General features: G+C 37.1%; 2 protein-coding genes across 3 annotated transcripts in view; one reads left to right on the forward strand and one right to left on the reverse strand.

Moving 5' to 3' along the window:
- The window catches only part of Pigx (phosphatidylinositol glycan anchor biosynthesis class X), a 24,179-nt gene extending 15,826 nt beyond the window's left edge, over positions 1-8,353 (reverse strand). Inside the window, exons 1-4 of the mRNA XM_076867001.1 lie at positions 8,330-8,353; positions 7,233-7,547; positions 6,966-7,161; positions 2,514-2,577 (exon numbers count right to left, since the gene is read on the reverse strand). Of these exons, the coding sequence (XP_076723116.1) occupies positions 2,514-2,577; positions 6,966-7,161; positions 7,233-7,547; positions 8,330-8,353 (599 nt within the window). The remainder of the gene's footprint in view (positions 1-2,513; positions 2,578-6,965; positions 7,162-7,232; positions 7,548-8,329) is intronic.
- On the forward strand, positions 7,416-14,376 carry Cep19 (centrosomal protein 19). Of its 2 annotated transcripts, none has more exons than XM_076867759.1 (3): positions 7,416-7,740; positions 10,133-10,296; positions 11,144-14,376. In XM_076867759.1, the coding sequence occupies exons 2-3, from the start codon at positions 10,167-10,169 to the stop codon at positions 11,503-11,505; spliced, it is 492 nt and encodes a 163-aa protein (XP_076723874.1). In that variant the 5' UTR covers positions 7,416-7,740; positions 10,133-10,166; the 3' UTR covers positions 11,506-14,376. The 2 variants fall into 2 exon arrangements, with proteins under 2 accessions (XP_076723874.1, XP_076723875.1); XM_076867760.1 differs by having other exon boundaries at positions 10,157-10,296.
- Positions 14,377-15,753: the final 1,377 nt, after the last annotated feature.

Genomic DNA, 15,753 nt, shown 5'->3' on the forward strand with positions numbered 1-15,753 from the left:
GATCTAGAATTCTGCCCAGAATCTACACCAACACCAAGCTCACAATTTTGTAGTTCTAACTTCCAGATTATCCAAAGGTTATAAACATTAGTTCAGCAATCTTTTTTTTTTTTTAAAGAGAGAGAGAATTTTTTTAATATTTATTTTTTAGTTTTCGATGGACACAACATCTTTATTTTATTTTATTTTATTTTTTTAAAGAGAGAGGGGGAGAGAGAGAGAGAGAGACAATTTTAATATTTATTTTTTAGTTATCAGCGTACACAACATCTTTGTTTGTATGTGGTGCTGAGGATCGAACCCGGGCCGCACGCATGCCAGGCGAGCGCGCTACCGCTTGAGACACATCCCCAGGCCTAGTTCAGCAATCTTTTAAGCAAATCTCCCTCCTACTGCAATGAGAGTTCATCAAGGAAGGGAGACTCTGAACTTATTTACAATAGTGGGCCCTTTTGTACGATTCCCTTATGTATTCTGCACTATAGTTCTCTATTGTGAATATTTGTTTGGCCCTTTCCAGAGTAGAAGTAAATCTTTGTGACCAAGAAGAAAAGGAACAAAAAAGTTCTAATGTTCTATAACTTGTTAATCCTTCCTCATTCATTCTAGCAGCAAGACATCTGCTTTAAACATAACTAAAAAGTCTTCTGAAAAAAAGGATTACTGACATTTTCTATCTTAAACAACTCAAATTTCTACTTTCTGAATCTATTATGGGTGCTGTCATTCTTTATCCTTGGTTGGTTTTATGTCCTGTTTTCATTCTCAGTATGTGTAATTGAAAAACTACATTTCTTATCACAATAGCCTCTACAAGTACTTCTTTTTTCCTTATTAGAATCATTTTTATCACAACAGCCTCTACAAGTACTTCTTTTTTCCTTATTAGAATCATTTTTATCACAACAGCCTCTACAAGTACTTCTTTTTTCCTTATTAGAATCATTTTGGTGGCACTGTCAAATTTACATTATTTAGTAGCCCCATTCCTCTTGAAATTCAGACCATAACAATAGTTTTATATATGCTAATTATTGTAAAGAGAGAAGCTATGTACCTAGTCTAACTACCTGGACATTGCTTAAAATGTGTCTCTGGAACTCCATTACAAACTTTCAGAAGTGCCCTCTCACCATCTTCTCTCCCAAATTAATTTTACTACTTTACCATCACATCTCCTCTTTAACTAAAACTGGCTTGCTTAGCTTGATCACCTACCTCATTATAATAATGGCTAACATTTCCCTAGTATATCAAGGAACTTTCTATATATTCTCTGACTTAAACCTCACAACACCAATGAGGAAATACTAACATTACCCAGTTTTACTGATAACAAAGAAAAGACTTAAGTAACTTGCTTGCCTAAGGACACATAGATAATGAGTACCTACATCTAGAGGCCAAACCTTCCAAGTAACAGCAGCCCAGGTTTTTTTTTTTTTTCCTCTCTCTTAGCCCTGCATATGCTATACTAACTTGGAAGAGAGGGGAAAGAGGAATTTCATGTAAGGTGACTATGAAATGAAATTATTTTAAAATCACAGGTATGATCATTTATAGAACAAATAAAGTTTGGGGAAGTTTTCTTATGGAACTGTTTCATAGCTTTTTACCAGTCTAAAGATCTTTAATACTGCAAACATTCATCTTCATTCATCTTTTTTTTCCCCTCCCAGTGCTGGAGATTGAACTCAGGGTCTTGCATGTGCTAGGAGAGCGCCCTACCACTAAGCTACACCAAAAGTCTCATTCATCTTTTTCAAACAATTTTATTTGAAACCAAGTCTAGTAAATAAGAAATAGTGATTCAGAGTGTTGTATCAGACAGTATTTAAGAGCGTGCATAGCTTTGAATAATGGGATAATAGTATTAAATCTGAGTCAGAGCTTTATCACCATAACTTCTACCAAATGATTTAACTTCTCTGAGCCCTAGTTTCCACATCTGAAAAGCAAGAGAAAGTTCATGTGTCTCATAGCCATTTGTGATTTAATGGAGCACTGCATATGTAGCTATTGTATGTATGTGTGTGTGTATGTATATATATATATATATATATATATATATATATATATATATATATATATAAATTAAAGTACGCATGGTAAACAATGTTTTCTTCTTTTCTCTACTGTTATTAAAACCATTATTTCTGGCTGGGAGTGGTAGTGCACACCTGTAATCCCAGCGGTGGGGGAGACTAAAGCAGGAGGATTGTGAGTTCAAAGCTGGCCTCAGCAAAAAGCGAGGCACTAAGCAACTCAGTGAGACCTTGTCTTTAAATAAAATACAAAATAAGGTTGAGGATGTGTCTTAGTGGGTGCATGCCCCTGAATTCAATCCTGAGTACAAAAAAAGAAACATTATTTCTAAGTATGAACCACATGATAAATCTCTCACTGATAAACTTTAAAAGTGATTTTTCAATTTATCTGTTTCAACTATCAACTTTTTAATCTAAATTATAAGATAGTATTTTAATATAAATAGAAATCAATGGGCAACTTACCTGTGGAAACCATCTTTCAAAACTTCTTGCCTTAAAATAATTTCAGAACAAGTGGCCCTTATGCCTATAAGAATGAAAAGATTTTTTAAAATAAGCACTCAATGAAAGAATATTTAAATAACTAGAAAATAATTATTTCAATAGGTTTTACTTGCCAGAAAAGTAGTCAATCTAAAAGCAAACAAAAACAAGTTTGAGCTACCTCTAAATCTATTTCTAGTACAACATAGTGGTTAAGAATACTGACTATGGGGCTGGGGATGTGGCTCAAGCAGTAGCGCGCTTGCCTGGCATGCGTGCGGCCTGGGTTCGATCCTCAGCACCACACACAAACAAAGATGTTGTGTCCACCAAGAACTAAAAAATAAATATTAAAAAAATTCTCTCTCTCTCTCTTAAAAAAAAAAAAAAAAAAAATACTGACTATGGAGCCACACCTGTAACCCCAGAGACTCAGGAGTCTGATGTAGAAGGATCCAAAGTTCAAGGCCAGCATCAGCAACACAGTGATGGCCTAAACAACTTACTGAGACCCTGTCTCAAATAAAAAATAAAAAGGGCCAAGAATGTGGCTCAGTGATCAAGTGCCTCTGAGTTCAATCCCCAGTACTAAAAAAAAAGGAGGGGGGCAGATATTGACTTTGGAGTTAAGATTGTCTGATTTCAAATTCCAGTCTGTCACTTAATAGTGATGTGTCTAGGCAAGATAGTTTCTCTCTCTATGGTTATCATAAGAATTTAGGATATGGAGAAACACTTAGAACAGAGCCTACCATATGGTAAGTGCTCTATATAAGTGTTTGTTATTAATAGTACTTTGGGGTTGGGAGTATAACTCAGTGGTATAGCAGTTATCTAGCATGCCCAAGGCCCTGGATTCAATCTCCAGCCCAACACCAAAAATACTTAAGTTAGATGATCCCAGGACACCAAAAAAAAAAAAAAAAAAGAATGGCTAAAGAGCCAGGAAATCTATTTTAATTCTAGCTCAATGAAACTATGCACATATGAGAGACATAATAGAAACTTCTGTATTCTAACATCCATGCCTATAAAACTGGGACAATTGTACATTTATGCTTTGTGGAGATGTTGGGTTAAATAAAAAGGCAAGAAAACTGGAGTCACTTAAATGCTAAATGGGTTCCTTTGTAAACTTAGAATAAATAGAAATCTTACTATACTGACACCATGCAAAATTCAGACACTAAAAATTACTTAACACTCAATGTAAGTGTCATAAAACTAAAGATTCAGTTTCTATCACCACCAATACTACCAGCACCTATCTTGCTATAGAACTTTACCCCATCTCAAAAGTTAGAACTATATAGAAAGAATATTAAAACAAACACACAGAAAACTACATATTATGGAATATTACTGAACACATTAGATATAATCCTAAAAGGATGTATTAAGAAATATGACTTGAAGAAACCATTTGAAATTAGGAAAAAATATTAGAAAATGTTACTTTTACATTCAATCTTCCACCTGGGGTTTTCATGTTTTCTTTTAAATTTCACAACCAGCAAATAGGCAAGCAAAATTACTTTCATTAGTACATACAGGAAACTCACGACTTATAGTTAGCAACTGGCTCTGGGCATAAAACTAAGTGACTGATTGGAAGTTTTACCATTTATTGATTGATTGATTATTTGTGGTACTGAGGATTGAACCCAGAGGTTCCCTATCAATGAGTTCATCCTCAGCCCTTTTTTAGACAGGGTCTCCTAAAATTTCGAGGATGGCCTTAAACTTACAATGTTCTTGCCTCAGCTTCCCAAACTGTTCAATATAAGTGTGGACTTGCCTGACTTTATTTCGTACTGGGGATTGGACACAGGGGCACTCAACTCCAGCCATTTTTTGTATTTTATTGAAATACATGGTCTCACTGGATTGCCTAGGGCCTTGCTAAATTACTGAGGCTGACTTTGAACTCATGATCCTCCCGCCTCAGCCTCCCAAGCCACTGAGATTATAGGTGTGCACCACTACCTTGCTTGCCTGACTTTTTTATAAAAGCCTAGGATATTTTCACTCTTGGCTACTTAAAGAAATCTTATTTGATTTGGAGAAGCATATAATTTTTCTCCAAATAAACAGATACCATCTATCTCTCAAATTAATAGGCTTTTTAATTCTTTTTAGATATACATGAACATAGGGTGTATTTTGATCTATTACACACATATGGAGTATAACTTCCCAATCTGGGTTGTACAGATGTGGAGTTTGACTGTTCATGTATTCATATATGAACACAGGAAAGTTATGTTCAATTCATTCTGTGTCTTTCCTATTCCCATTCCCCCTCCTTTCCCTTCATTCCCCTTTGTATAATCCAATAAACTTCTATTCTGTTCACCACCACCACCAGTATTGTGTGTTAGCATCTGCATATCAGAGAGAACATTCCACCTTTGGTGTTTTTTGGGTTTTTTTGTGTTTTTGTTTTGCTTTGTTTTTGTTTTTGCAATTGGCTTATTTAACTTAGCATGATAATCTCCAGTACCATCCATTTACCAGCAAACATTATAATTTAATTCTTCTTTATTGCTGAGTAATATCCCATTGTTTATATAGCACATTTTCTTTATCCATTCATCTGCTGAAGAGCACCTATGTTGATTCCAGCTTAACTATTGTGAATTGAGCTGCTATAAACATTGATATGGCTGCATCACTGTAGTATTCTGATTTTAAGTCCTCTGGGTATATGCTGAGGAGTAGGATAACTGGGTCAAATGATGGTTCAATTCCAATTTTTCTGAGGAATCTCCATGCTACTTTCCAGAGTGGTTGCACCAATATGCAGTCCCACCAGCAATGTATGAGTGTATCTTTTCCCTACATCCCCACCAACATTTATTATTTCTTGTATTCTTGATTATTGCCATTCTGACTAGAGTAAGATGAAATTTCAGTGTAGTTTTAATTTGCATTTCTCTAATTGCTAGAGATTATATGTTAGATATATAGATTCATATGTTTGTTAACTGATCATATTTCTTCTGTGAAGTGCCTATTCAGTTTCTTTGCCCATTTATTGATTGGGTTGTTTTTTTGTTTTTGTTTTGTTGGTGTTAAGTTTTTTGAGATTTTTTATATATCCTGGAGATCAATGCTCTGAGACACTGGTGGCAAAGATTTTCTCCCCTTCTGTAGGCTTTCTCTTCATATTCTTGTTTCCTTTGCTGGGAATAAGCTTTTTAGTTTGATATCATCCTATTTATTGATTCTCGATTTTACTTCTAAAAGAGTGTCACTGAAGAACAGTTCCTAAGCTGACATGATGGAGAGCTGGGCCTACATTTTCTTCTAATAGGCACAAGGTCTCTTGAATAGGTTTAAATTCTATTGGGATGTACTCTAGAGTAGTAAACCATTCATCCTGGGGTAGAAGAAAAGCCAATTCACAAATAGGCAAGCAAATATTAGTTACTTATGATATTTAAGACAAAAGTATCATTTCAAATTGAAGATCAAGCATCTGGATTCACTGTCAAGATTTTTTTTTCCTCTTAAATATTATTCGGTTGAGGTGGCCTAAATGGTCTCTGTCAAGTGACCCCTTTTCAATTATAAAATTCAAAGCTAGAGAAATCTTTACAGATGTCAAGTCCAGCTGCTTGAAAATTCTTTGTTCTGATAATCCTTTTTAAAAATAAATTTGGAAGTGTAATTCTGTAAACACACAAAAGCAGAACTGTGTTGATTGACACATACTAGTCTAACACCCTTATTTTACAGGCGCAGAAACTCACATGGTTTGTGCTAACTTTCCCTCCCCATCCAAACGTGGTCATTGCATTGTAATTTCTCTTGCAAGTGTCTCTCCCTCACTATCCTGCAAGCTCCATGAATGGCTCAAGGCTGGATCCACAGCACTTGGCAGAACATTAAGGCTCACGGACTAGGGTCCAAAGATATGCATCAACTCCTGACCCACCCTCGAGTCACCTACCCCAAACCAGTCAATCACGAAAGAAATTTGTAAACAAAACTAGTTTCCTCCGCACACGCACAACCCAAGACACTTTGCTTTTCTGGGATTCTCACACCTCTCAGGTCACGGAGGTTTTTCTAGCCCGTTAGCGGCTGGAAGCTTCATGCAATGCATCGCAAGATGCTTCCCCGCTGTACTTCTTTTACCATATTTTAAAACAGCGCTCCAGTCCCACTTCGGACGGACTAAGCCCGGACTAAATCTCTCCAAACTCCCGGAATCGGCCAGACAACAATGAGCAAGGGGAGGGAAGAGGGGAGGAGAAAGGCACGCGGCCTTTGTTTTAACCTCCTCCACCTCGCCCTACCCTTCCAGAGTGCCGCGCAGAGTACGCGAGGCACCTTAGCAAACTTAGCAAACCCGGCGCGGAGATGACCCTGCAGCCTGGAGTTTCTACCAAGCCCCACCTCACTCCCGAGCCCCGCCCCCTTTACCAGCACCGAAGGGGGCGTCAGAGGAGTTGGCGGCGAGCGTCTGGGTGAGCCCAGCCGCCCCGAGGAGCAGCCAGGCCACGACCCGGACACCCACGGCCCGGGCAGCCAGGACGCCGGCGGGCGGGCGGACGCCCCAGAAGAGCGCGGGGACCAGATGCAGACGCAAAAAGGAGCCTACACACGCCTCACGCCGCTCCTAGAGTGCGCAGTCACCGACTTAAGGGACTAGGACCGAGGGCTAAGTGCAACGCACGCCCGCGGCCTTGCGGTTTCCCAGTTCTCCACAGCACCGGCACCACAAAGCTCCCGCGAAACGTAAAGCCGCAGGGCCGGCTCCAAAATGCGTTCTCGTGCCGCCCCGCCTCCCGCGGCCCCGGTCGGAGGCGGGGCAAGAAGCGACGCAAGCGTCGTGACGTGAAGCCGGGCTGTTGCTGTGGGAACGGTTCGAGGGTTTCGGGAGGGCGGGCCGCCCGGCGGGCCGCCCAGCGGGCCCTGGACCAGGCTCTCAGTCCTGAGAGCTGGCGGGTTTTGCTCGGAGTGGGCCTTCTCCGTCCGTGCCAGGTCCTGGAGTGCTCCGGCCTCCTACAGAGGAGTTCACCCCGCGGTGACGTCAGCGATTTGTGGCTACGGCCTCTTCCTGCAGCGCCAGGCTCCGCCCGGCCTCAAAATCAACCGAAGTGCGCTCTGGTGCTCTGCGGTTGGGTGGAAACAACCCTCTCCCAGCGGTTTAGACGTTGGCCTGCAGGAGAAAAACATTTTCTGTACTTCTCTAAGGGTAAGAAGTCATCCTTACACTGGTGGGGACGTGAGTAGGGAGAGGTTATTTACCCATTGGGAAATCTAATTTCTTTAGGTTCTATGGGGGACAGTTATCAAGACCTTCGCAGTGACTTAGACCTGGACAGAAAAGTATTCATGTCTAAGAATAATAATTAGGTAATGTGCCGTCCCTTGTCCTGAACTGAACGAAATCTGTAAGCAGCCTAGAGAGCACCTACTGCAGATGGGAGTGCTTTTGTGCTCTGCAGTTGGGTGGAAATAACCCTCTCCTGGTGGTAGGACAGAAGGCTCTGGGGCGGCTGTCTCAAAGAGTAGCGTGTGTGTCTATCTTAAACTGAAAATAGCAGAATAATCATGCTATTTAGAAATATGGAGATAAATTTTGGGGGGAAAAAGTGCCTAAAAGAATTGAAACTTGTTGACTATGGAGATGGACAGTAGTTTTTTATTATAATCCTCCTGGGATTTATGTTATATTCCAAGCAGAATACAAACATTTTTTAGTAAAAATGAAAGTTAAACTTGAAAGAGAAAATAAAGTCTTATAGTAAATGAATCTACACTATTGAGTATCAATTGCATACATCATTCCCAAGTACATCATCCATCTGCTGTAGTGTGTGCAGTTTATATTGTGCTCAGTAGGATCTCCTAGAAAGTTTACTAACATCAAATTTTAGTGAACTGGGAGTAGTATTTGATCATTGCATCATATCAGAGGCAGAACACAAATTCTCACATCCAACAATAAGAAGTGATAATATAGATTATAAAATAAATCCACATAGCAGCTATAAAAATTGCCTTTTAGTAAAATATGTATTAATGAAATAATCACATAGGTTAATAAAAGGAAATAGTATATATGATGTAAAAATATATGACAGTTTAAAAAATAAAACCGTATGTACAGGAAAAAAAGGATGAAGTAATCAAGGGAGATTACTTTTCTCAGTTTTCTACAATAAGCATGTATAATTACTTTTAAAATATTTAAAAACTACACTGTTATAGTGAATCTCTAATAAAACTAAGTTTTCCCTCCCACTCTACCTCAGTTTTTGACAATTTTCAAATCTTCCTGGGAATGTCATAGCCACATCTAAAGCAGTTTTTATAATTAAATGTATTTGACACTGAGAGTGGGGAAGGGAAGAAAAAACAGAAAGTGCTAATCTGGAAATAGCTCCATTTTTTATAACTGGAAGAATATCACATAGTGAGAAAAATAAGCTGAAATAAAGGCCATGTAAACATTATTGACCTGTATGTGGCCTCTTTGATCAGGTTCTAGACTATAAATACTTGGATGACATACAGGAGCTATGTGTTATATTAATAGATAGCATTAAGAAGTATGTATAGAATGCCAACTACATTCTAGATATTGTGAGATGTTGTGGTGAAAATGGATATGCACCTTCATGAAGCATATAAACTGAAAGGGAAGATGAATGATTAAATGAACAATTTCAAAAAGACTCTGAGTAAAATAATTGAGCAAGTATACGGGAGTCAGATTTGGTCTGGCAAACCTCGAAGGACAATTTTTTTTTTCTTAAAGTACTAAGGATTGAACCCAAGAGCACTCAGAGCAATATCTACAACCCTTTTTATTTTTTTATTTTGAGGCAGCATCTTGGCAAGTTGCCCTGGTGCCTGGCCTCCAACTTGGAAGCTTCCTGCCTCAGCCTCCTAAGTAGGCAGGATTACAGGGTGTGCACCATTTGCCAGCCGGACAAAATGTCGAAAGTTAAAATAATCATAGTACCTTGATATAAAAAGTGTCTGATACACAGTTTCTTAATTAATAAATAGGAAAGACTCCATAAGTCAGTTCTTGAGTTCACTCAGGGGTTCATATACAGTCTTCAGTAAGAGTGTCGTATTCTAAGAACTCCATCTGAATTGCACTCCCAGCTCATATGTGAACATACCTACATCTTTCAATGAACCAGAGAATCTTTTTCTTTTTCTTTTTTTGTCCAAGGGACTGAACCCAGGGGCACTTTACCACTGAGCTACATTCTCAATCCTATTTTCATTTTGAGATAGTGTCTCACTAAGTTGCTGAGGCTAGCCTCAAACTTGTAGTCTTCCTGCCTTAGCCTCCTGAGCCATTGGGATTACAGATGTGTACCACCTTACCTGACCCACCCAAAGAAACTTAGGGATATAGACTAAGATTAACCAGAGCCAAAATGAATTTCAGGCTAGGCCTCCAAGTATTGAGCTTCATAGGCTAAGCATGCACAGAACTGGACTACAGCTGCCTATGCTGGGAAGGTGGGGCCAAAGAAAGAAGATTTATCTATCCAACACCTAGTTGTTTTGTTCCCCTACCCCTGCCAGCAGAAATTATTATGCAACTAACACATTTTCATCAGGTTTCCTCTGATTTATCCTGAAAGTTATGTGAGAATGATGTGCACTGCCAAGAAATGTGGAGTTAGATTCCAGCCTCCAGCTATTATCTTAATCTATGAGAATGAAATCAAAGGAAAGAGTCGCCAGCGCATCATGCCAGTCCGAAATTTTTCAAAGTTCTCAGGTACTTCATATTTTATCTTGCCTTCTAAAATGTTCTCTAAGTCGCTTAATAAGTACAGTTTGAGTCTCTTACAATGACGTGACATGGACTTCAGAGTCAACAGATGTAGATTCAAATCATGACTTTATCAGGGACTAGATATGTGACCTTTGGATAAATTGACAGTGAGCTTCAGTTTCCATATCTATAAGAGGAAATTTTTTTTTTTTTAAAGAGAGAGGGAGAGAGAGAGAGAAAGAATTTTAATATTTATTTTTTAGTTATCGGCGGACACAACATCTTTGTATGTGGTGCTGAGGATTGAACCCGGGCCGCACGCATGCCAGGCGAGCGTGCTACTGCTTGAGCCACATCCCCAGCCCTATAAGAGGAAATTGATAATTTTTTTTCGAATTCTTTAACTGATAATTTAATCCTTTTCAGAATGTTCTGGACTAAATGAGATAACATTATTCAGTAATATTAATTCACTTCTCTCCCTCCAAATGTTTTTAATTTATAATCTTAATATTTTATTACTACCACTACTGCTGCCTAAAAGCTATAATGCCATTTTTTTCTTCTTAGATATGCTCTTCAGTTGAAATTTTTTACATCTCCACAAAGTGATTTTAAGTTAAGTAAAAAATACATCCATCCTTCCCCCTTCACACTCAATTTATTATAAAGGAATAGTTTTATAAATAGTTAATTCCAATAAAACCGTTTAGCCACTTGTCTATAATGTGGATAATGATTTCAGGGTTCTGAGTTTTTTGTTGCATTTTTGTTCTTGGAACAGTTTGTGGTGCATTAATTGCTTGTGGTGTATATTATATATGTAGTATATGTTTTCCCCCTTTCCTAGACTGCACCAGAGCTGCTGAACAGTTAAAGAATAATCCACGACACAAGAGTTACCTGGAACAAGTATCCCTGAAGCAGCTAAAGAAGTTATTCACTTTTTTACGAGGTTACTTGTGGGGACAGAGTTTGGCAGAAACGATGGAACAAATTCAACGGGAAACAACCATTGATCCTGAGGAAGACCTGAACAAACTAGATGACAAGGAGCTTGCCAAAAGGAAGAGCATCATGGATGAACTTTTTGAGAAAAATCAGAAGAAGAAAGATGATCCAAATTTTGTTTATGACATTGTAGTTGAATTCCCACAGGATGAACAACTGCAGTCCTGTGGCTGGGACACAGAGTCAGCTGATGAGTTCTGACACCAAACACTCAATTTATTGGGGTAGCAGAACATCCATGTTTATATAAAAACATAGATGTATTCTAGAAATATCTGTAAAGAACACCAATTATATATATTGGGTCATAAATCGAGGACATTTATATCTACTATGTAGGTGCATGAGGAATAGAGGAAAAACTATATAGGAATCTGCCTTTAAGGAACTTGCAATCTAATTGGGAGATAACTCAAAAACTTGTGAAAAGCTAGTTAACAGTATTAAGCAGCAAAATATTAGAGCCAGATAACAGAGGCTAAAGTCAGAACTTAGATTATTATAGGTTAAAATAGTCAGCAAAGACCTTTTCCTTTAATGGAGGGATAGGACCTTGAAATGGTAGTATTTATATAGATGCATATGTAGGATTCCAACTGAGGGCAGTGGATAAAAGTGAAAAAGGATGTTAAAGAGACAAGAAATAGAAATTTTTATTTGAGGAACACTAAGCAAATTATGGTTTGATGAGATTAAGGGGCATATATGGTTACCAGGAAATTATCCTTTATGCATTATGCTTTTAAATATATGAACATTCTTTTGTATGTATATAGCTCTGGAGTAGAAAAATACTTCTGCAAAATTCCCTGCTGCTGCAAGTGGATGTTATGTGATGGATATTAGGGGAATTCTGCTCCTCTGGGATAAGGAAATGTATACTAAAGACAGTCCGAAGCCACGAACCTCTTCCCATAAGTGAGAGGTTGGTTTGTAAAATGGGAAATCCACCCATAATAAATGAACAATAGGTACTGCCAGTTTAAACCTATTCATGAATTTGGATGTACAAAGAAAGGATTTTTATTTAATAAGGTTATCTGTATTCAGGTACATTTGTTTTCACTCAAATATTATTTAATTGGTAAAAGTCCTATACTTTCTATAAGGAAATTTAATATTAAGTAAAACTGTAAAAACAATTACTCATTCTTTCTACCTGTTTATTCCTACCCTCTTTACTATTAAATGCCCCATTAAAAGGGATCATTTGCAAAGTGATATCATCAGGGTCTTAACATAGTCACATCTTAGACATATGTTTACCAAAGATAGCAAACGAATTTTCGGAATTAGAGATTCTTCTATATCTATGCAGTATTCCATTTATTCTATTGTATAGATGTAGGTAATTTATTTTTAAAATTGACCTTAGGTACATTTCTATTTTCACTGTTACAAACAACGCTATAGCAAATAGCTGTATACATTCTCTTTTTGTATACAAACAAGAATATCCATAGGGTAGCAGACACTGAGGTACATGCCTGTAATTCCAGTGACTCAGAAGGCTGAGGCAGGAGGATCACAAGTTTAAGGCCAGCCTCAGCAACTTACTGAGGCCCTGTGTAAAAATTTTAAAAATAAAAAGAGCTGGGGATGCAGGTTAGTATAAAGCACTCTTTAGAAAAAAAAAGGATTACCTTTTTTTTTAATAACTTTATTTTGTTTATTTATGTGGTGCTGATGATTGAACCCAGTGTTTCACACATTTGAGGCAAGCTCTGTACCACTGAGCCACAACCCCAGCCTAGTAAAGCACTCTTGATTCAATCCCCAATACAAAACAAAACCAAAAAAAAAGTATAACTATTATCTATAGGGTAAATGCCTTCAGGGGAATTTCAGAGTATATATACATTCTAAATTTTTTTGTTTTAGTTGTGGATGTGCACAATACCTTTATTTATTTTTATGTGGTGCTGAGGATCAAACCCAGTGCCTTACACGAGCTAGGCAAGTGCCGTACCAGTGAGCTATAACCCCAACCCTACATTCTAAATTTTAATAAATGTTGTTAAGTTGTCCTCTATAAATGTTCATTCAGTATGTACCTTTAATGAGCAGCTACTGTGTATTAAGCCTGTAGGGTCTGGGATACAGAAATATTCACAACAAAGACCTTGTCTTTACTGGGTGTAGAGTCTAGCTAGGGAGGAGAGACAAACATAAAACACAGATGATAAGTTCTTTGTATTAAAATTAGGGTGGCAAGAATGATGAAGAGGGGTGGGAGCCACTGTTTTAAATAAGGTAATGAGAGAAAGCCTCACTGAAGAGGTCTTATTTGAGCAATATTTACCTATTTGAGGTGATATTTACCTGATAGAGGTAAAGAAAAATTGATGTGCTTTTCAGGATTAGTAGGGAAAGTTAAATGCATAGGCCCTGGAGCTGGAATGTAATTGGCATATTTGAGGAAAAGCAGGAGGGCAACTGAGCAAGAGAGAAAATGGTAGATGAGGTTGGAATGTATTTACCAATGCATAGCACTTAGGATGAAGATTATTTATGCCAACTTGAGCTGGGGATGTGGCTCACTGGTAGAGCACTTACCTAGCATGCAGAGGCCCTGGGTTTCATTCCCGGTAGCACACACATTTTCTGCAAGAAAGGTTGGGTCGACTTAAAACTATCAATACTTTCAGAGTACCTGTTTTCCCCACATTCTCAACAGGAAGTGTAATCAAACTTGTTGAATTTTTCCAGTTTTATAATTTAAAAATGATATCTCACATTTGAGTTTTCATTTCTCTTATTTGAGTAGGATTGAGTATATTTAAGAGCCATGTATCCCTCATTTTTATATTGGGTCACTGTCTTTTTCTCACAGAATGAAAAGTTTCTTATTAAGGAAATTAGTTCTTGTACTACAATATGAACTGTAAATATTTCCACCTTGTCTTTTCTTTCCTTCTTCCTTCCTTTTTACCTTTTCTTCCCTTTTTCTTTCTTTTCTGCCCAAGATTCTACTCCAAATAACTGTAGTCAAAATATGAATGGTGGCTGCTTTGGGTCCTATGGATTTTCTTCTCTTTTTCAATCTACCTCAACAGTTTTTGTTATAGTCATTTCTTCTACCGACAGAATCCTGAGGGGATTCAGGTTTTTTTATTTCATTAAATTCAGAAACTGATTAAATTGATAAATACCAAATTTATTATATTATCTCCCTTTTATTATTCTTCTATAACCAAATAGGTTAGACTATGAAACAATTCAACTCAGAGGCAGTTCATCATAAACAGACTGAATTCATAATTCCACATTTTTGATAAGATGAATTCTCAAAGTAATTGGGCCTAAGAATAATCATCTTTTCCTTTTCAATAGGAAGAGAAGCTGGAGATAATAAACTGGTGCCCAGATACCTACTAGTTTCAGTTTGAAAATCCTAGAAACTATCAAATATTGAAAGGGCAGGCTGTCGTGTTTTAGGAGCTTAGGGGGAAAACTGATCAAAAAAGTTAAACATTAGTTTTGAAACTTAATTCCAAAACCTTCCTTATCTATAAATAGTTCATGTTTTAAAACACTCATAGATTCATAATGGTACCCTTCCCCAAAAAATAAACTATTTTTAAAACTTTCAAGTCATTCATATATAATTAACCCAACCATTGCAGCACAACCATCTTGTTTTATAAATGAGAAAATTATAGCCCAGTTCAGAGACAGCTGACCAAGATAAAAAGCTAGAACTCAAGTGATAGTACATACTGCAAGTAATATACACCTAAGTATATATTACCTAAGGTATAATATATACTTAGGTATATTACTGCAGATGCTGCAGATGTCCAAATCAGGTTGCATAAGGGATCTGGTCATTTTTTTGGTATAAAACTCGAGAAAGTTCTAAACTCTAAAACTTAAAAACTATGTCTTAGTGGATATACATGTAGAATTCTAAACACCAAAAAAAAAAAAAAAAAAAAAAGCTTGAATTTTAGAAGAAAACAAAATGTTTCCACAATTGTATAATGATTTAGTGACAGAAAGGTGACTAGAACTAAGGTCTTCTGTTCCTTTGTATAATATCTTACAGGTAAGATCTAGAATGCCATCATCAAAATATCATCTTCCATACAAAAGTATTCTTAAATAGTAAAAGAAATTACCAGATCACCTCATGCATTATAATAAATAAGGACTTTTAATGATTTTTTTCAATGTATTAGTTGTTAAGGTGACTTTATGACAAGCCTGGCCAGTATGTAACCTGAACAACATTCCATATTAAAAAAATAATTATATCAGAAAAAAATTCCTACCATGCTTCACTAAAAGCAAAAAAAACAAACAAAAAAGTTGGAAGTATATATTTAAGACAGGGTATTCTTTAAATTAAATAAATGTTTTTTGTTTTTAATTAAATATGGACACCTGATCCAGGAATTTTTCAGTTTTTGGTTCGAGAATTCTTAAGTTAGCAAATTTCATTAGGCA

Source organism: Callospermophilus lateralis, chromosome 10 (genome assembly GCF_048772815.1).
Source record: "Callospermophilus lateralis isolate mCalLat2 chromosome 10, mCalLat2.hap1, whole genome shotgun sequence".
Classification (NCBI taxonomy): domain Eukaryota; kingdom Metazoa; phylum Chordata; class Mammalia; order Rodentia; family Sciuridae; genus Callospermophilus; species Callospermophilus lateralis.

Coding starts and splice junctions, on each gene's coding strand:
- Cep19 (XM_076867759.1), top strand. CDS start 10,167: ATGATGTGCACTGCCAAGAAATGTGGAGTTAGATTCCAGCCTCCAGCT. Junction 10,297..11,143: donor AAATTTTTCAAAGTTCTCAG/GTACTTCATATT, acceptor CCCCTTTCCTAG/ACTGCACCAGAGCTGCTGAA.